We start from the raw sequence: 23,077 nt of genomic DNA, 5'->3' as shown, positions 1-23,077 counted from the left end.
CCAGTCTACCCAAGGATATGAGATACTGAAGACACAAAATACCTACAGCAGTACTTCCCAGGAGAGAAATTGTTTGAGGGGCTCCACTCCATTAAAGGTGCTCATAAATACTGTCTGTTTTGATTTGACATTAAAAAATAATCAGTAAGTTAAAAAATTATTTAAATAGTCTTCTTTAAAACAGAACAGCTTGAGAGTTGCTAAGTGAGGACTGAAGGAGCACACACAATGGTTAGTAGAAACGAGCTGAGTCACACGACTGACTTAAAAGTTGGTTTAAAACCAGTCCAGATTTTCCCAACATAGTTTGAACCATTATACAGTTTGAAATTTTTGTTCTTTATATATATTTAACTTACATGCACAATGAACAGTGGTTTAAAAGGAAGATACGTAAGATACAATGAAGGAGAAAACAAATGAACAACAAGCTAAAATGCAAAGAGGAGAAGAAACACTTAAGTCCTTGAATACCAGTGTGCCTGCCACTCAAGTGCTGGGCACTGTTCTTGCATAGTATTCACTCATTTAATTCTCTTAAAAACCTTTTGAAGTGCTATTATTATTCCCACATATAGATAAGGAAACTGAGGCTGTGAAGGAAAGGCTAAATAACTTGCTCTAGATCACAGGGCTACTAAGTCAGGAGTCAAATGCAGTGTGACACTAGAGACAACAGTCAATATGATCAGTACCGTGTCCGTAAATTACATTCACATGATCAAAACGATCACCTTGCACCTCAAGACGGTGCTGTTTTTACAAGGAAGCCTAAAAAAGAAGAGCACATGATAAATGACTTAATTTTTAGTTCGTGGGAAACACAGACTCATCTATTACTTTAATGTCATTTATCCATTTCAGTATTAAAAAAATTAGAACTGAGACTATTTCCCATTTACTAGGATTTGCTCTGGGCTTTGAGAGGATATTTTCTCAATTAAAAATACAGTCTATGAAGAAGAATCAACTGCAAGGTCTCACAACTTCAAATTTCAACTGATCATTTTCAAACTACAAAAGGTAATTTTGAAGAAGACTGTAAGCAATTTAACAAAATATAAGGGAGGGTAAGAGGGAACCTAACAATAAAATAAAACCACAGTGAAAAGATCCATTCTTTAGAAAACACCAGTGACACAGTACTGGAGTGAGATATAGCGAAAAAATTGAATCAGAGGAACAGTACCCAAAATAATTATGATCTGTTGTTTTTGTAATAGGTTTCTCAGGTGGTTCGAATAAAAGAATCCACCTGCCAATGCAGGAGATGCAAGAGACACAGGTTCAATCTCTGGGTCAGGAAGATCCCCTGCAGTAGGAAATGGCAACCTGCTCCAGTACTCTTGCCTGGGAAATGCCATGGACAAGAGAAGCCTGGCAGGCCACATAGTCCATGGGGCCACAGAGAGTTGGACACCACTGAGCACTGCTTTTTGCAATATTCGGATGATCAATAAAGGAATTTTAAAAATCTGTTTTAATATATACAGATGTCAAAATTTAGAAAAAATTCTATTTTTGAAAATTGTTTTGAATAAAAAATCAATGACTGTATTGCCAGTCAATAAACTAAAATTTAAAAAAATTATGTTTAAATATGTCCTAACAGCTTACATTCTCTTCACTCTCAAAAGCCTGACAAATTATACAGTAACCCTAAATATATCTGAAGCCAATCTTAAACTCTTCAGCAAAAGTCATCTTAATATTCTATTTTATTGTTATTTAATCACTAAGTCATGTTTACCTCTTCACGACCCCATAGACTGTAGCCCTCCAGGCTCCTCTGTCCATGGGATTTCCTAGGCAAGAATACTGGAGAGGGTTGCCATTTCCTTCTCCAGGGAAACTTTCCAACCCAGGGATTGAACCTGGGTCTCCTGCATTAGCAGGCAGATTCTTTACCAATGAGCCACCAGGGAATCCCCTCCATTTATTACTTTACCACTTAAAACATCTGCTATCTAATTTGCTGAATAATAAAGACTAAACTTATGAACTGATACATGTGTAACACTTAAAGGTTTTTACATGACAATTTACTAGTGTGATTAAATGAGACTTTAACAACTCTCCCATTAACTTAATTGGAAATAAATCATAAAATTATCTATACTGGCAGCACTTATTCTTTATTAATATTAAGAATGTCTAAGCTTTTCTTCTGGCTCTAAATGAGCCATCAGGACTTCCCTGCTGGCTCAGACAGTAAAGCATCTCCTTACAATGCAGGAGACCTGGGTTCAGCCCCTGGGTTGGGAAGATCTCCTGGAGAAGGAATGGCAACCCATTTCCCATCAAGAATAAGAATCTAGTATTCTTGCCTGGAAAATCCCATGGACGAAGGAGCCTAGTAGGCTACAGTCCATGGGGTTGCAAAGAGTCGGACACGACTGAGCGACTTCACTTTTCAAGCTTTTTTTCTGGCTCTAAATGAAATACAATAATTAATATTTTATATTTAAAATGGAATTCAGATGTAAAAATTATGATTACTAAGAAAGGAATAAAATCGGGGTGGGGGAGAAAATAAAAAACTCTCTAAGACTATGGAAATAAATCCCTATGAAGAGCAAAACAGATTATAATTCTTAATCTTTCAAACATGCGGGCAAACTAAAAACGAGTTTTATATCATTACCTGCCTTTTAATAAGCTCAATTAACCAACTCCTTGATTCTGAAAGTAAGATTCTCTTACATGTATTCCTGTAAAAATCATTTTATTATGGGTGCTAATGTGAGAATTATTCCAGAATGAAAGACAAAGGTGTAACTTGTGAATGGAAAGGTTAAGAATGGAGGGGGGGCGGTAAAAGGCTTTAAAAATATCAGTAATACCACCTTAATCTTCCCTCCATTTTTCCCCCTATAAAATTGCACGCACTGTGATATGAATATACTCCCATTCCTATTATCCAAAATGTATGTGGAATAATAATAAAGCCACAGAGCTCTAAAGCACATACATACAGCCTTTGGCAAGGAAACTGCTATTTGTACCACTAAAGCTGTTATCAATCATACCACCTCACACCACCTTTTCAGAACTTTGGGGCCCAGATGAATAGGTACTCCTGACCTAAGGCATCATTATTAATTTGAAATGTATTACTAAGCACTTGAGTGAAAAATGCTATCAATTCTGGAAGACTTTCATAGCCAAACAATCCAGAACTGAGGCCAAAGACACAGCTTGCCAAAAGCACACACAGCTGGGCTTACTACATGTGCTAATTCAAACATTTTTCCTTTACAAATGCTCCATAAATTAGTGAAATAAACTATTTTTGGTAAGAACACTTACTTTTTTCTAGTTATAAAGGTACTGAACTTTTAGTCTTCCATTCATACTTCCTCCTAGGAAGTATTTTCAACAATGGCTATCAATAGGGAAGATGTCAACTGAAAGGAATTTGACAAATGAGAATGCAAAAAATATTAAGTGTGACATTCCAAAGTAGTCTCTGGATAGAATGTACAAAAGAAGGCATTATATCCATGGTCCAAGTGGAGGTGAGCTGGTGGCTCAGGAGTGAGACCACATCCAGGGACTACTAAGAGATGTGCAGCGTGTCTGCACAAATCACGCTGCAGAGGCATGAATGGACACTTAATAATGTCTAGTCACAAAAACCAACACCAATTATGAGATAAATATGCAGGCTGAAATGGGAGTATGGTCACCAAGACTGAATGAATAAGTGTAATAATAATGGGAACAGTGATGGTTACCAACACTTGGTGGGTGATAGGCCTTGTAATGAGCATATATGCATTATCTCCATCTCTACTATTACCCCATAACCTAGGGTATTACAGCTACCTCCACTTTACTAGGAAGGCTAAAGAATTTGCCAGTCATGACATAACTAATAACTGGCAGAACTGATCATCTATATGGATCAGGTAACAGTGTGGTTCCAGAGCCTATGCTCTTAGCTGCTATACCACACTATCCATTAACTGTCCTAGAAGGTAAGAAACAAACACGCTCTATCAGTGAGTATACCATGTAACCGCAGACAGGCTTCATGCATTTTATTTCACTTACTTTTCATATAAACTCTAATATTCCATTACAAGAAAATGCTTATTATAGAAAATTAAGAATATAGAGAAAAACAGGAAAAAAGAGCAGGAGAATCATTTAGTTCTACTACCCAAAGACAAACCTCGAACTTTTATAACACTTTATTCTAATCTTGTCTATATTTATATTTTTATTTAAAGTTCTGTAAGACTGTAATCACCATCTATATATAATTATAAAAGCATTTTCCAAAATATTTTGAATTTTTTTAACTTATAATGAAATCACATTTTTTCCTAGGAATTACTTTTTAATGGCCACATGATATTTCCTTCTGTTAATTAAGTAACCTCCCTTGTATTGCTACACATTTTTGTTGAAGGGTTACACTAACTTCAGCATGTAATAATACAACCAAAGTTTTCCAAGTAACAGCTTCATATTTTTAATTAGTTATAAAGCAAAGACTGTTGAGAGAAGTTTTCAAAACTACTACAGTATATTAAAACTTCGACCTAGAAGGAAATGTCTTTGGTTTTACTAGACCCACAGCATATTTTCTTTTGCTCATGTAACAGAAAATATGCTATCAAAAGACATGAGTGTCAACAACATGCAAGAATGTGGAATACTCCACACACATTATCTTTTTAGGGATTCCCAGGTAGTGCAGTGGTAAAGAATCTACCTGCCCATGCAGGAGAGACATGGGTTTGATCCCTAGGTCAGGAAAATCCCCTGGAAGAGGAAATGCCAACCCACTCCAGTATTCTTGCCTGGGAAATCTCACTGATGGAGGAGCCTGGTGGATTATAGTCCATAGGGTCACAAAGAGTCAGACACGACTGAGCACATAATCACAGATACATTTTTATGCAATTATATTTTAAACAACTGTAAAAATATAAAGGATGAATAAAACTGTAAGGATGAGGAAGTATCAGGAAACTTAGTGTGGCTATGAAACGCACATGCAAGACTCTGCACAGGACAACTTCAAACTTCTTGTCTAGAGAAAGGAGATGAGCTGACTTTACACACCTTTCAGGCCTGGGAGTCCGAGGATAGATGAAGATCAGATTTCTCGTTTTCATAAGATTACAGTAAAACATTTCTTTAAAAAAAAATTTACCAACTACAAACTTGGAAACTGCAAGCTCAAGCTTTAACTATTGTTTTCTTTGTCTTTAAATTTCACCTCGAACACTTCTCTCATCCCTCAGGTCAGAACGCTTCTCATTTTCCACTAAAGAACCTCCAATACTGAGCATCTTTATCATAGTTGAAATAGTTCTATGTTGTCTGATCATCACTGATTATTATTAGACCTAACACTGAAATATTTTAAATATCTGAACTTAAAATGTATTATGTAGATATAATAAAACACACAACCACAACAACATAAACAAAGCGGTACAAATAAACACTAACTCAATTTTAAAGAACTTGACAGTTAGGAAACCTTCATCCTGTTGAAGACAATCAAAATAAAAACTTACCACTATTTTGGCCAAGATGCCATCATCACTTGCATCTAAGGTTACCACAGCTTTGTCAGTCTCTATTTCACATAAGGCATCTCCAGCACTCACAGCTTCACCTACAAAACAAGACTGGGTTTGTTTTGTTTTTTAAATATGAATATTAGTTATGTGAGTTGGTGGGTATAAAGTGTTTAAAACATGATAGTAAGTATTAAAATACTCAACAGCTATTTCTGGGCTGTGGAATGACAAATAATTCTCACACTGTGTGTATGTTTCTGTGTGTTTCTGTTTATGTGTATAAGTATGCTTTCTCACATTTTCCAAAAGCCCAATAATGACATAAGCCATATCTCTTATAATAAAAAAGTGATTACAGAGATTGTTGAGTAAATATTAAATCACATTTTATGGAGAATAGTAGGGGATGCATATCCTCCTCTGAACAAATCAATTCCAGACCCCACAGTCCTTTCTTTTGAATATATTTTGACTATTATTCCAACAGTTTTACAATTAATAACACCTCTTTAACATCTTAAGCGAGTTCAGAAACCCTGCTGGCACAGAGCAAAAATGAATAAAAACATACGAAGCATGATGAGAGAAAAATCAAAGACACAGCTAAGGTCAAATAAGAAATGTTTCTGTGCAACAGAAATGGTATGGATATTCAAAAATGCTGAGCAGAACCTGACCTGCTGACTTCTGGTTCTAAAAGCAGGTGGTACAGAGGAAGGGTGATGTATAGTGGTTTTCTTTGGCACAAAGGGAACTAAAAGCAGGGAACTACTCACATCAATTCTCTCCTTAAGGCTAGGGCTGGAGCAGGGCTCTACTTATAAAAGGAGACTGATAAAACAGTGAACCCAAACCTCTGACTAGAACTATGGCTTTAAATCAGAAGTGTGGGTCTAATAAGGTACTAATAAGGGAACAAAAACTACCTGCAGACCAGGGACAGAGCCAGCCGCCCTCTGGTTCCATCAGTGCATCTGCCGGTATACCAAGGATCAACAAGACCTAGCAACATCCCTGGATTGAGGGGTGGGGGAGGGGAGACTCAGGAACAGGTGGGAAGACACTGAAACTAAAACAAAAACATTCCCCTCAAAAGTAAGTGGCAAAATGAAGTTCCAAAACATGAAGAAATTTAATGCCAAGAAGGAAAACCACAGAAATCAGGAATCGACTCAGAAATCCATTTCAGATGCAATCTGTTTAGTGCAACCCACCAAAGATTTTAAAGTAAGTATCTTAAGGATGTTTAGAAGCAGAAACAAAGGTAAAAGATCCATCACAAGAACAAGAGATTAAAAAAGAAAAATAATGTGCAGAAACAAAACTATCAGGTTGAAAGGAAAAAAAAACCTGAACTGAAAATTTTAGAAATGAAAAATACAGTGAATGAAATTTTATATATATATTAAAAAAAAAAACAGTCAATGGATATGTTCTAAGGTGAGGTAGTGAAAGAATGATTTAGTAAATTAAAGACAGCTTCAATGAACTACCTGGAACTTAATATGAGCATACAAAAAGTTAAGTAGAAAAGAGCAGCTAAGGACATAAATTGAGGCTGCAGCATTTGTCCAAAGGAGTTCCCAGGAAAGAGATGGGAGAGATAGTGGAGAAACAGTAACTGAAGAGATAATTGCTGAGAATTTCCTAGAGCTGAAAAGAGATATGCATCTTCAAAATGAAAGAGTACTAAATGAGTTTACAGTGTGGTGATCTATGATGTATTGACTAGGAGGGGATATAGGGAGTCTTGGAACTTGCTGGAAATATTCTGCATTGTGACTAGGTGTTGGTAACCTGGATACATGTGCATATAAAAATTAACTGAGTTTACACTTTGTGCAGGTAACACATTGATAAAAAGAATTACTGCATACACGTGACTCCACATTGTAGATACACACTGTATAGAAGTTGCATACAATCAACAATAGAAACACAATCTTAAATGCTATCAGAGGGAAAAAAAATAGATTACCTCAATGGAATGACAGACTGAGAGCACACTTCTCAGCAGCTGCAATAGAGGTCAGAAGACAATGGAGTAATGTCTTCAAAAAGCTGAGGAAAAATAACTGTCTAGAATTTCATATGCAGCCAGACCACCATTCAAGAATGAAGGAAAAGTATTCTTTAGATACATAAAAGCTAAGAAAATTTACCACTTATTGATGAGCTACTACAAAATGCAGTTTATCAAATAGAAAAGCAGACAGAGGGGCCGCAGAGCTTATGCAACGCAAGCAGCACAGGAAACGAGAGCGCGCTAACCAGAGATCGTTCACAAGCAAGCTTCCGAGGGGCTAAAAGAGTTTACAACTCAAACACTGAAAAAACAGCAAGGTGGGTAAGGTTATTTTCAGCTTGATAAAACATACAGAACTTTGATATAGACAGGAGAAAAATATACTGGATAATTCTACATTCCACTGGCAAAATATAATTAAATACATATCCTAAAAACTTAATGGTATATGCCAAAAAATATAAAAATGGAAGTACAACCTATAGCATTCATAAAAGCAGGAAACATAGAAAATAACAAAATGTATTATTTAATTAAAGACAGATGCATGAAAAGAAAAAAGCAAAGACTAAAACCAGAAAACACAAAAATGGCAGAAGTTCAAACATACCAGTAACTGCAATTAATGTAAATGGATTAAAACCACCTACTAAAAGTAAGAGATTATCAAAACAAAACAAAACAAATCTGCGTAAATGTTGCTTATAAGAAACAGACCTAAAACAAAAATAGAATAAAAGGAGAAAGAAAAATACAAAACACAGAAAACACACCCCCTTGGCTACCCACCAAAAATAGCTGGCATAGCAACATGAATAGGCATACTCAATAAAAGAACAAGAAGGAAAATCTAAAATGCAGAAACAACAAATATGCTCTAGAAGTTCACTGTACTAAAACTCCTTCACTGAATACCAAGATTTTCACATAGATGGCTATAATATACCTCAGTTAAAATAGTTCAGAACAACCAATAGAAACTATTTTAATGAAATAAACTGTTAGATATTTACTGAACACCTAATAGGTGCTCTTTGTCTAACCCCAGAGAGATTTTCCTGTTTAACCAATATTTATTGAAAATATATTACGGCACTGAGGATTCAACAGTGAGGGGAAAGTTTCTGACCTCATGAAACTTCCTTACTATCCTGTGACAAATTAAGTGGAAATTACAGTGGGATTATGTGAAATCAGGATGCTATGGCAACATTCAAGAGGGGCATCTAATGCAGTTTTTGGTAGATGAGAGAAGGCTTTAAAAAAAAAAAAAAAATCTGAGCCTAAGAAGATGAGGAGGCAATCTAGTAAAGGGGCAAGTGATCCAGGCAGAAAGCACAGCATACCCAAAGCCCCAGAGGCAAGAGAACAGGGAACTTCAAAGGCTCTGGCTAATAGTACCTGAGAGAAGTGATGAGAGATTAGGCTGGTGAAGTAAGCAGGAATCAGACCCAAAAAGGAATCTTGTCTGTCACTCAGAGAAAGCTACTGTGCCAGATTATACAATCTCACATTACTTCTTTATCTGACACATTTCAGGGTAGTTAGGACAGGCTACATTGCAAACGGAAAGGAATCACATCCTAATACGTTTCTGTTGTAACCGTGGAAAAAACAACTGAAAGAGGCAACCTAGCACCTAAATCCTTCTTTTAGACACCTAGGGAAGAAATTCTGCCCAAAGGAAAACTATAAAATAGTGTTTTGTCATTTGTGCTTGCCTGTTTCAAATTCCAAACACCCTTTGAAAATCGTTCACAAATTGTATCTCAGCCATAGATCAACCCAGATCATTTTGTTCCTATTCCTGAATCCCTAGAGTAGTTGTAATTAATCACAAGTTGCACTATGAAATGTTGCTGCTGCTGCTAAGTCACTTCAGTCATGTCTGACTCTGTGCAACCCCATAGATGGCAGCCCACCAGGCTCCCCCATCCCTGGGATTCTCCAGGCAAGAACACTGGAGTGGGTTGCCATCTCCTTCTCCAATGCATGAAAGTGAAAAGTGAAAGTGAAGTTGCTCAGTCGTGTCTGACTCTTAGCGACCCCATGGACTGCAGCCTACCAGGCCCCTCCGCCCATGGGATTCTCCAGGCAAGAGTACTGCAGTGGGGTGCCACTGCCTTCTCCATGAAATGTTATGCTCCTGCTATCATTTTTTAAAAATGGGTTTTCCTCTATTTACCAAACTATGAACTTCACAATAGGAATAGGATGCATCTCAGGTGTTTCATACTCTGCCTCATTCCCCAGGACTCCAGGTAGTGCCTCATACATAATGAGTGTGAGATTAAAACATTTCAGGAAAAAACTGAAGTAATATCACAAATTCTCATTTCCTTATAAGGTATACATCAAACTGTCCTTTAAACAAAGCTGAACTGTTTCTTTCAGTTCTACATTTGATTTGTAGCATGTTTCTGACATTTAAAAACTCATGTATCCTGTCTCCTTATTTTAATTAAATGTACACTCATTCACAAAAAACAGACATACATATTGTTTATATGAGAGTCATGAAAGGGAGATAAAATGTAAAGAAACAGAGAGAAGCATCTAATTATGTGGTGAACTTTCCCCAGAAACCACAGCAAGGTTTAAAACATTGTATTATTATGTAAGGCATAGCAATTACCCCTAATATCACACAACTAAGGTTCTACATACACATCAATAATCAAAGATAAAGTGAACGCCAAAGAAAAATTTTGAGCCATGAGGATTCCAAATATACTCAGTTTCAGCCTTGGTCAACAATTTAGTGCTATAACTTGGACAGCCTGCAAGGCACAGGAGTTACAAAGAGCTCTTCCAACACAGACACAGGTTTATTCCAAGCCCTGACACTTACTGGTTGGTAATTTTGACCAAGTTACTCATTAATCTCTCTCTGACTCTAAGGAAGATTTTGAATGTACAGCCATTAGGGAAAAAAAGTCATGAAACTGCCAGTGTTAACTCTTCACATACCTCTTCAAAAAGCACTTCACAACATCTTTAGATTAAGAAGTTAGATATGTTATGAATGACCATTGAGAACCAAGATTCATTCTAGTTCCCTACTGCGTGCGTACTCTTATTTTAGACAGATAATTCAACACTCGTTTAGTACATAAGGCATTCATCAGTTAGCACGGGGTGTAAACACAACAGTAAGATGTGGCTCTGTCCACAACGAGTTCAGAGTCTAGAGGAGAAGCTTGAGAGGCTGGTACAGAGCATCAGGGCCGGCGCGAGGCGACAGACGGCGAGGAGGAGGGCTGCCTGGCTGCAGAAGGAGCTGCGGCCTCGCCGTGTTCCCGCATGTCCCCGCCGTGTTCCCGCGTGTCCCTGCGCCAACGCCTCGCGGTGCGGGTCAGCAGCCGAGGTGGAGCGGGCCCGGAGCGAGAGTGCGGGCCCCAGGAGGGGCCAGAGCAGAGGCCCGCCCGGGGGCCGCTCCCCAGCACCGAAGCCAGCATCGTCATCATGCTGAGCCTTTGTCCCGGCGGGCGGCTGAGGACTGGAGTACACGCAGGCAGGCATCCCTTTCTCTTTCAGATTCTGGGTGTGTCCAGACCAGACAGTTAGTGGTGATCCGTATCAGGTAAGCACATTCTATGACTTTCGCAAAATAATTCTGTTCTGCCGAATGTGAGGAATGAAAGTCTTTACTTAGAAGGTGTGTGTGGTGGTAGCGGCGGGAGACCCAAGTAAGTCACATCTACATGAACATGAAAGAAAACACCTCCTCTTGGTGTTAAACTGAACCAGGATGGCAACTATGATGAGAGGCAAAAATAACTGTTTATCAACACAAATATTTACTAGCTGCCCTATGTGAATGATACTGCCCAAGGCCCGATGGTAAATAATAACAAGATAGACCTGCTTCAAGAAGTTTCTAGGCTGACTGAGGAAGAAGACTAACAAGCAGGCCAAGAAGTCCCATCCAGTCAGTGCCCAAGCAGCGTAGGAGGATAGAGAAGGGGAGCCTAGTCAGGATTTGCCAACTCTTCCCACCACACAGGAAAAGATACCATTTGTATGCCCCATGGCCCAGGCAACTCAGCTCCTAGGCCATCTGAAGTCCTACTCTGAGGGCTGAAGGCATGAGTAGTTGTTTGAGAAGGAAACTGCTAGGCAAAGCTAACCGCCCTTACATCCCTCTGGCTCTCACATTTTTACTGCAGTGCCCACCACACACATGGCTAGTGCCTATTACACTGGGCACTGCAGACACAGAACCCGTCCATCTCCACAGAAAGCTCTGCTGAATGACATAATCTGTAATTCCACTCACCAACTCTAGAATTCTGACATAGCAGAAATATTAACAATAAATGTGAAATGCTCTTCATAATGATGACAGGTGATTCAACAATAAAAGGAATGAATTGCTGATACAGGCTACAACATGGATGAACTGCAAAGTCACGCTAAATCAAAGAAGCCAGTCACAAAAGGCTTCATAAAACATGATTCTATTTACATTAAATGCCCAGAGAAGGCAAATTTTTAGAGACAAAAGCAGATCAAGATAATGATAAGAGAAAGAAGTGACTGTACTCAAGCATTAAGGATGTTTTTGGAGGTGATAGAAATGTTCTAAAACTGGATTTTGATGACAGTTTCAGAACTATATATATTCACTAAAAATCACTGAATTCTGCATTTAAAATAGGTGACGACTACAGTGTGTATATTATACCTCAAAAGCTGTTAAAATAGTAGTATACTGAAACAACATTGAAGTTATGTGTGAAACACACATTTAAAATTTTTTCCATTTTAGCATCCAAACATGTATACAAATCCCCAGAAAAAAAACAGAAACCGAAGCCATCTACAATAAAAGCCAGAGACCCATTTAACTTTCCAGTAGCAACTGGTAATAACGATTCAGTGATCAACTCATCCAAGACAGTTTTATTTCTGAATTCTATACACTATATTAGTTAGGTACAGTCTAAGGTTTGCTCAAAAATTGTTTGAAATATTCAAGATTCCCAGTCACATGACAGAAGCAAAGCCCACATAAAATGACAGTTTCTGACAGATAACAAACCCCAAGCGTGGCAGCAGTAACGTGGCTGATAATGCAAGTTCCACGTGGGTTCCAGATGTGGCCAAGTACTGCACAAAATTGTTAGTATCTCAGCCTAGTTTTGTTCCAGTGTTTCAGGATATGCTCTTAAATATCTCAAGAAAGAAAACAATGTTTTTCATACTCTTAAATATGCTCTCACAATAGGAGGGAACAAGAATATTTTCTTCCTTTTGGTTGTTTTAACAGATTTGACCTTCCAGTTTAGTTCCATTCAGTCATGTCCAGCTCTTTGCAACCCCATGATTTGACCTTTAAATTGATGAAAAAATAATCTATACACTTTAAATTAAAATATCTGATATACACTTCCTCCATCAAATAACAAGCTTGAAATAAAAATGTGGAATTGTAGTACAATTCACCTTTCAGCAGATTTTGAAATTGTACATGTTACCTAGCATTTTTGAACTGTTTTCTCTACTAACTTAATGATGCATATTCAGTACTTAATCCTCAGACTGAAATTAAGTATTGTAATATTCATTGTAACACTACTTTTCTAACACTCATTAGACCAACAAAGATGGGAATAATTTATATGTGGTATTATTACATGTTTCCGTGTGATGATAATGGCTATCAGGAGCTGTGACCACTCGGCTGTACAAGAGCGAATGGAAGTCCCTCACCCACTCCCTGTGACATGTGCACTCTGCTTGCCTTCCCAGGCCTAGAAGCTGCCCACAGACATAGCCATGAGATAGAATTCTGGTGCTGAGATCACCTGGACAGTGTATGTGACTGACCCCAGTGTAGGCCTCTGTATACTTTTAAGATTCTAGCTGGTGGTGTGGGGTTCAACCTGGCCTGTGGCCTCTCATGAAAGTCCCCTTGCTTATTAAACTCGTCACGTTATCAAACTGGAGCCTCTTTCTTCCATTTCTCCCTACCCTCCGTGTATGAGGCAGATTTCAGATGACACTCAGGAGACTCCTGAGGAGGTTATGAAACACTATGACTTCAAAAAAGAAAAGGAAACTGAGTTATCACAGAATTCTGAAGTCAAGGATTTATCTTAGCTATCATCTAGCTCAACTCACTCCCAGATATTTCACGGCACAGTGGGAACCCCAAAGGACAAATCCAGGCCAGAGTATTTTCCATACCACTCTTATTGGCTTGGCTTACCCCGCCTCCCCCCACCACACACTGTTAACAGTTGTAAATTACAGTCTCCTATTTTCAAGAAATGTTAGTTTGTAAGACCCAACTGCCATCCACCAAAGGTTATCAGATCATTAGCCTCAGCTTAAAAATAAATTAGATACATTGTTCTTTTTCATGAAAAAAATTTCAATCCTCTTAAATGTCTGAAAGTTTAAACTCAGTGTTTTAAACAGTAACCATACAATAAAGATCTCAAGATAAAAAATTTTTTTAAATGTAGCTAGTGAGATAAGAAGTATATAAAAAGTTTTCTTACAGAATGTAAATGTTTCTAACACACAATGATAGAACCAAGTCGTGTATCAAGCACTAAACACACTAAGCCATATATAACCCTACCCATGTGTACAATACAGAAAGAACTAAATTATGCTCACACACACCAAAAAAATTCATAAAGGTGATGACCTTAAACAAGAAGCCAGTGGATTATGGAGAACCAAGGATTTAGACTTCTCTCTATTACTTATGTATACTGGTAAACATTTCTCCTCAGTTGGTAGAACACAGAATTTTAAAAGCAACCATCAAGGAAACAGCCTCCAAGGGCTTCAAGTACATCCTGGCTTGTCCTATATGAAAACAGCACGTGTAATCAAAATTAAAAAAGAACAGAATGATGAAACCACTTGTCTCCTGGCTCTTCATCATACTCACCATATTCTAACGGCTGTGAATAACTTATCAGACTGCCAGTGAGCTGAAAGACCAAGAGATAAATGTGGTCCAAAGAACCCTCTTATCTATTAATACTTGCCTCTCAGGTCTCCAAGTGTGAAGAAATTTAATCTTTTTATAATAACCTTAAAAGGCTGGTCTGTGTCTGAATCATTATTTAATGACACCAACACTCTGTCATGCTGAATATGGAAATAGCCAAAGCTCTGTAATTCATCAGGAAAAAAGAAACTTAAAAATAGATTCCAACTGACTGCATTATTAATAAAGGTGGAACTTTCTTAGATACTGATAATTATTTTAAAAGGTGGCAGCAACCCTGCAGAGCCAATGGCTCACAATGCTTCCTAATGAAGCACTGGTTCTTTCATTTATATGACATTTGTCTTTCTCAAATTCTAGAAAAGGCTCTGTCAGTTTTTGTTGTTGTTATTACCTCTTCCTCATTCCCTCTTTTTGTCCTTGTAGAATTCTTCCTATTGGGTTAGTATAGGATTCTCATTCTATTCTTCAGGTCTCAGCTTCTCTTTTATATTTCCTACTGCTTTATCTCACTGCTGCATGCAGACTAATTTTCTCAGGTTGGACTTCACGAAAACTTTGGTCAGTCGCATCTACACTTTAACCCAAATCTGAGTTTTATATTTTCTAATTTTGGAGACAATATTTTCCATTCCTAGAAGTTCTACTTGTCCTTTTCAAATCTGTCTGGATTGTGTTTGTCTTTTTACATAGTTTCAATTCCTTCTCTTAAACGTTTTATCATTTCAAACGTATGTTTCGATATATGCAGTCATTCCAATTAACTGAAGTTCTTGGAGGTCTAATTCTGCTGCTTGTTGTGTCTAATAACTTTTGCTCCTAAAAGGCAGCTTCCATGTCAATTACTAAATATGGAATTGTGAATCTGTGGCTGAAGTGGGACTTTATCTGGGAATCTTGTGTGAACTGGCTTAGAGACTATGTTTTCCATAATAATGGCATCTGCCAAGTAACCCAGGAAGATTATCAGCCCAGGACTGCTTCACCCCTACTTGCGCGTTCCCAGAAAATGCAAATACTACAAATCTGAACCCGCAAAGCCTCACGAGAAGAGGCCTATGAGAGAACATTTTCAACAGAGTAGGCATTTTAAATTCCAAGTCAAACAAATATATTTGTCTGTAAAGCATATGGCTTTAGAGAGCTTCCCAGGTGGCTCGGTGGTAAGGAATTTGCCTGCAATGCAGGAGACCTGGGTTCTACTGCTGGGTTGGGAAGACGCCCTCGAGAAGGAACTGGCAATCCACTCCAGTAGGCTTGCACGGGAAATCTCATGGACAGTGGAGCCTAGCAGGCTACAGTCCATGGGGTCACAAAAGAGCCTCCTGTGTCACACCTCCCATCTCCTATACTGGCCCAGTCCACAGATCCAAACTCCTCCTGCAAGGCCCATTCTATCACTTGTCTTATTGCCTTTCTAGCATCAAGGTCCTGCCTCTTACCCACAAGAACTGGGTGCTTTTCCCTCGTACTTCCAAGCTTGTTCTTCCACTTGCAGCCTTCTTCCCAACCCCAACACTTGTCGTCACTGCCATGAATGGCTCATTTCCCAGAATCACAGCACAGCCCTGTCATACTCTGAACTCCTGCCCACTGCCTAAACTCTCTCTCTACCACTTGGTAAGCACTAGGCTGGACCATTCAATACCAGCATTTGTCAGGATGACATCTGTGCCCACTGAATCACATAGAGACCCCAGAAGTCCTTTCAGGGCTACCCTCTGGGGTCAGTCCTCCCAGACCATGTCCTTCATTCTCAGCTCACTCTTTCCTCTTCTCTTTACATGTTTAATGCTTGGCTTAACATTTCTCAACCTGAGGCATAATAATGGCTATGGGGAACTCATATGGTCAGTATCTCTATACATCTGTTCAACAAACCTTAATGGAAATTCAGCTCTCCAAAAGTTTAGCATGCTGCAGGAGGGGTAAAGCACAGGGAGATGGCTAAAGAACCCATTCCACAGTCAGTGCCCGGTACACGGCAACAACAACAGAAACGAAAGGGAAGGAAGCTAGCTGCCAGGAAAATAAAAATCTCCTCCTCCAACTTGCTCCACAGTGATGTTTCCTCTGTTCTTTTGTACCATGAGCACTGAAGCATCCTCATCTCTTTGGCCTCCATATACTTAGTCTTATTTTTTTAAGCACCATACTAAGTATTTAAAATCTGGCAAAATAATTATTTACAAGAATTATTGTAATACTTAAGTTGTATAAAAACAACCTACGTGATCATCAACAGATAAATGGATAAAGATGTGAGATATATACATAAATACATTATTTAATGGAATACTACTCAGTCATAAAAAAAGAGGAAAAGTTTGCTATTTGCAACAGCAAGGATGATGGACCTTGAGGGTATTATGCTAAATGAAATAATGCAAAGGAAGATAAATATGATTCCACTCATACCAAGAATATAACAAACAAAACAAAGAATCAACAAATCAAGACAAACACAAAGCCACAGACAACAGAATAGTGGTTACCCAGTAATCAGGGGAAAGGGGAGGGGAAGGCGGAGAGGACGAAATGGGTAAAGAGGATCGCCCACGTGCTGCCAGATGGAGACGTAAGGTTTTGGTGGTGAGCAAAGAGCAGCACACAGAGAAGAAATCTGGGTCCGAACACATGAAATACACAGTGCTATGAACCAATGTTACTTCAGTAAACACATTCTAAAAAATCTGACAAAATGGTTTCTATATAAGTAAGAGATTCATACAGCTTAGGTACTATTATAACAAATACTGTCTTACTAACAAGATTCAAAATTCACGTTGAACTTATAAAAAACTGAGGAAAGAGTAGTTTCTCACTCCAAGTTACATCCCAAAGGCTACAGACTGTACAACTTTAGAAAAGATTAGCACAAAAATCTCAGAAGTGATAAAGAGAGTTAATAAACCAACTTAGAAACTTTTACAACCGTCAGTTGACTCATGAACAACTTTGCTCACCCTCCCACCAGAGGTATTTTGAAGTTAATGCCAGACATACTGTCATTTCATACATAAGTATTTCAACTCATATCTCTTAGAGATGAATTTTTTTAAATGATTATCACAGTATCATTAAACCTCTAAAATGATTCATGCCTTAATCTCATTAAACATGTAATTTTCAAATGTCCCCAAATGTTTTAGTTACTTGAATCATAAACAAAATAAGGTCCCTGCATTGGAACTGGATTATGCTGACACATTCCTCATGGTGTCACTGAATACATCCTCTGTATCTCCTGGAAGGTGGTGTTACAACTATAAGCTTGATCACATTTGGCTCAAGTTTCTGGCAAGACAATCTTATAGCTGGTGGGGTGTACTAGCTGGTTTTCTCTCTTTTTGTGATAACAGCAGAGCATTGATGGTCACTGGCAATATCCCTTAATTCATTAGAGTTTGCAAAATTGTGACACGGTGACATTCTATCATTCCTCCATCTTTTAAGATATGCCACTAATTAGAAATTTCTTGGCACATGGTTATTCTGAGCTACAGTTCGTAGAAGAAAGGCAAGGACAGTACTTGAGTCTCTCCACTCATCGTCAGTTTTCAAAACGAGTTACTTTACTGGTATTCCCTAAAGGAGAATTACTGGAAGCTTTGAATTCAAATATATTTAATGTGTTTCAAAATATACCATAGATACTATTCTTACTGATTCTCAAACTGGCCCATTTTTGAGTCCTGAGTCCATTAAGATGCCCTCAGGAGTTTTGGGGGAATTTAGCTTGACAGGTTTCCCCAGTAGCTCAGACAGTAAAGAGTCTGTCTGCAGTGTAGGAGAACCAGGTTCGATCCCTGGGTCGGGAAGATCCCCTGAAGAAGGAAACGGTAAGCCACCCCAGTATTCTTCCCTGGAAAATCCCATGGACAGAGGAGCCTGGTAGGTTACAGTCCATGGGGTGGCAAAGAGTCAGAGATGACTGAGTGACTTCACTTTCAGGAGTTTTTGATAACTGCTTTGCTTTCTAAATTGACAATATGTTCAAGCAGGAAACCCCAGTTCGATTCCTGGGTAGGGAAGATTCACTGGAGAAGGGATAGGCTACTCACTCCAGCATTCCTGGGCTTTCCTGGTGGCTCAGCTGGTAAAGAATCTGCCTGCTATGCGGGAGACCTGGGTTCAATCCCTGGGTTGGGAAGATCCCCTGGAGAAGAGAACTCTAGTATTCTGGCCTGGAGAATTCCATGGACTATACAGTCCCTGAGGTCATAAGAGTCAGACAGGACTGAGCGACTTTCACGTTCACATTCCATCTTGTACACTGCCTGCCACAGACCTGGAAGCAGCTATTTTCCAAGAAGCTCTGGTTAACTTCAGCAGGAAATGGCATTTAGAGACTATAGTCTCATTGTTAGGGGTGCTCATCACTAGCAGGTTTGTTGTTTTTCCAGGCCCTGCCACGGAAAAGAGCTATAAAATTAACCATCACAGGACCTTTCCTTAACCCTAGCTATCTTTCATATGTTTTCCTTTAAAACTCATCCAAAGGCTGGGTTCCCAATAATATCAGCTTAATCACTCATCTGCTTTATCCCATAAAACACATTTTAAAAAACCTTAGAGTAACAAAGACAACCAACATAACCACTATAATACAACTACTCTAAACAGTTTATATTTTTAGAGGTGTCATTGTCTTTCAGTTACAATTTAGCAGGTATATACAGTCAAGTTTACTGACATTTGAAATAGCCCCTCTCTGCACGGGTGTTGTATCAGTTAGTCAGTATATAATTAGGCCCTTCTGCTTCATCTGGTTTCCACGGTTAGGAGTCTTTTAAAATTAAATTGTGTTAAAATTATGCAAAATATGTATGTGTTCTCAAGTTAAGGAGACAAACAAGATACATTCAGAGAAATCTAGCTTCTACTCCCTCCACTCACTACACTGTTTCCTCAACTGCACTACAGATAACCACTTTTTTTTGTTGTTAATTTTTTTTGTCTGCTTTAAAATTTCCAAATATTAGTACTCCTATCTCTTTTTTTCGTGAATAATACATACTGTATCTACCAGTTTCCACCTTGCTTTTCTGCCCTGAAGATCAAGCTACAATAGTATCAGAGATACTCTTCATTCCTCTTGGAGCTGTGGATATAGTCTATGTTATTCATCAAACTCTGTGTTGACCACTGCTGGACTGTTTCCACCTTTTGCTATTACAAACACTGCTGTAATAAATCACCTCACATGTGAGTCTTTTCTTATTTTTGCCTTGAGATAGGATCCCTAGAAATAGAACTGCCTGGCCAAAGGGTAAATATAAATGTAGTTTTTCTAGGTATTGACAAATTTTCTTCCTTAGCATCACTGACTTAATGGACATGAGTTTGAGCAAACTCCAGGAGACAGAGAAGGACAGGGAAGCCTGGCGTGCTGCAGTCCAGGCGGGTTGCAAAGAGTCAGATATGACTGAGCAGCTGAACAAGGGCTTATACCATTTTGCATTTCCTCCATCAGTGTTTGAGAGTGCCTGCTTCCTCCCATTCCCTCTAGTCTCATCAACAGGATAACTTATCAAACTTTTAAATTTCTATTAAAGTGACTGGTAAGAAATAATAAATCAGTGTAGCATTAGTTTGTGTATTTATTAGTACAAAATATTAAGTAGCTTTTCACGTGTTTAAAGGCAATTTGTAGTTCTTTGTCTGCATATCATCTACTCCTATATCTTGCCCATTTTCTTGCTAAGTTGACAGTTTTCTTATTCTGTACTTTTTAGAAATCTTAACCCTCTGTGGTTAAAAACTGCAACACCCTTCTCCAATTTGTCACTTTTTTACTCTATTTATTATGTTTTCAGCTATACTACAGTTATTATTTTTACTATCAAATTATCTGTAGCTCCTTTATTGCATCTGGAGTTTGAGTTGTAGTTAGGGTAATTATCTATTTTCAGAGGAATTCACCAGCTTTTTTTCCCTAGTACTTAGTCCGGTTTCATTTTTGTATATTAAGTGACTGAGACATTTGTAATTTATCCCTGGCACAGTGCAAGGACAAAATCTAGTATCATCTTCCTTCACTATTTAAACAGTAAACAATGGTGTGTGTCTGTGTCTATTTCCTCATTTTCTATTCAGTTCTAGCAGTATGTCTTTCTATGCACCAAAACCACAGCTTTACTTACAAAAGCTTAATAACACGTTTCAAAAGCTAGCAGATCTACAACTCTGCTCTGCTGCCCTTCTATAAATTTTTTTTAGTGTTTTTATTTATGTGTTCTTTCCAATGAAGTTTATAATCAGATTGCCTGGCTACAGGAAAACACACATACACAGAGTCATTATAAAGTAACAAACTAACTTTAGGGAATTGACAATTTTATGATGCTGAAACTACAGGAAGTGTTAAGAACTAAAACTTGCAAAGAAGCCTTAAAATAGCTGATCATTCTCTGCTTGTGAAAAGATACAGGCTAGCCCCATAAAACCTTTGCTACATTACCGCAAGAAATTTTTACTTAAACAAGAAAGGTTAACAAGCATAAGAACCAATCATTTCATGTATATCATGTATTGTGTAAACCAGCAGATTAGGAAAAAACAAAAATGATCAAATAACACCTGTATTAGTAACGCACTACTTACCCTCCTTTTTTAGCCATTTCACAATGTTCCCTTCTTCCATTGTAGGAGACAGTGATGGCATGAGTATCTTAATAGGATCAGCTGAAATTGAACAAAGGAAAGATTAAACACAATAAGTAATACACCTCATGAGGCATCAACAAAAAGTTCAAGTAAATTAATATGAAATTCAATCTGAGGAAAAAAATATTCCAGTCTGAAAGACACCCAACTGTTCAAACTAAGTGTTCAGTAATCTTTTCCAGAATGTTTTCAATTCCTTTTTCATCATTCCCCCAAGTCCTCTATGCATATTTTCAAGCCAGGTGCTTACAAGATTAAAAAAAAAAAAAGTTGACTTATGTTTCATCTTTTTCTCCTTCCTCTTTTGTCACTACAAAAAAAATATTTACAGGTAAAACAACCAAAGGAAAAGGCAAATAAAAAGAAAATAAACTGGTTTCTGATAACCTACAACACAATAATTAAGATTAGATTTACAACAGAATAATCAAGATTAAACTTTAAGAAACTGGTTGTGTTTTTACTTTCATTAACATGATATACTCTTCAAGAATCAAGGGTTCTTGCTGCTAAGTGTGAAAAGGAGAGGTGTGCCTTGTTGCGGATGATCTGGCAAGAGAACTTATGTAATTAAATCAATCTGAGATTGTGTTCTATACCAGAATTCGATTTAGGATCCAAAAGATAGACTCAAGCCAGGGTGACCTCTCAATAAAGCAGAGCTACTTTTCCCTCAGGTATCAAAAAAGAAGACACTTCATGTATTTGCCAGATGTGCTTCCCAAGAGTTCCACCTTCCAGGACCAGAGCACACAGTTGTTACATTACAATTTACAGGAAGTTTATACTAATAACTGTTGCCCACTCCAGTGCTTCTTTAGCAGCAGCCACAGTAACAAACTACATTCCCTGTAATCCTCCACAAAACTTATTCTCTTCTTAGATTATTTAACTCTCTGACATAAAAGAGCAAAACATATCACATCTAGCATATTTCAAATGTGGAAAAGAGTAGAACAGCACTTTTTCTCCCCATTGATGTTTTGGGGTTGGAAATAAGGAAATTTAATACTAGTATTAAATGAAGTTAAACATTTTCTTTGAGAAACACATAATTTTAATGTAATTTCAGATGGGGCGTTCCCATGGCTTCATGGTAAAGGAGTTCCATCTCTGAAATATCTGGAAGGAAGCTTCTGCCCTCCCTGCACTTTTCATTCAGTCCCCTCTAAAGGACTGGGAAAAGGGCCTGAACACACACAGCTGCCTCAGTCTCCTCAATGTAAGACCTGCCTGCCTATGGCGAGCCTGCATCTTCCCTGCAGTTCTTCTACGCACTAGGCATAAATGGACCTGCCCTTCACAGCGAGAGCAAGTCCGACCCTCTCTGTTCCTGCGAGCAGGCCCAGTGGGTGCTGGGAAGTTACTCAAGATGTGAAGTTTATATACACAAACTCTCTCTCAAACAAAAGGCCAAAGTCTACACAGGGGCTGTACTGAGGAGTCCCACTGTAGAAGGCCACAGACTTATGTCACATTTTCCAACTGAACAAAATCATCAGCGTTAAAACTGTTAACTCTGATCTCCACTCGTCTGACTTATTGCCTCTTTCTCAACTGGTACTAAACTATAAGGATACAAAAGTAGAATCATCACTCGTAACAATACCCCAACAGTGATAGAGCCCAAACCAAATTCTAAGTCAACACACCCATTTCATCAAAGAAAAATACAGCCCCCGATCGAGGGATCTGAATTCTGCCTAACTCTCCAGGCTGTACTCTCCTACACTCTATTACCACTCATCAGTAACTGATGATCCTTACCAATATGGACCATCAATTAACTAGTCATCGGTTATTTATAGCCTATTCACTCAGAAATTCTAATGTGAGTATTCTTCCTGTGTCTAATCAAATAGCCTA

At 38.2% G+C, this 23,077-nt stretch overlaps 1 protein-coding gene across 1 annotated transcript in view; it reads right to left on the bottom strand.

Annotated features, from left to right (window-relative positions):
• PDHX (pyruvate dehydrogenase complex component X) overlaps positions 1-23,077 on the bottom strand; it is a 72,844-nt gene that overhangs the window by 31,437 nt on the left and 18,330 nt on the right. The window contains exons 2-3 of the mRNA XM_052652506.1: positions 21,149-21,229; positions 5,538-5,638 (exon numbers count right to left, since the gene is read on the bottom strand). Coding sequence (XP_052508466.1) covers positions 5,538-5,638; positions 21,149-21,229 — 182 coding nt within the window. The remainder of the gene's footprint in view (positions 1-5,537; positions 5,639-21,148; positions 21,230-23,077) is intronic.

The sequence above is a fragment of the Budorcas taxicolor genome, chromosome 15 (assembly GCF_023091745.1).
Source record: "Budorcas taxicolor isolate Tak-1 chromosome 15, Takin1.1, whole genome shotgun sequence".
NCBI classification, from domain to species: Eukaryota; Metazoa; Chordata; class Mammalia; order Artiodactyla; family Bovidae; genus Budorcas; species Budorcas taxicolor.
Note: the sequence above shows the minus strand (reverse complement) of the source record. Positions and strands in the feature narration are given on the sequence as shown.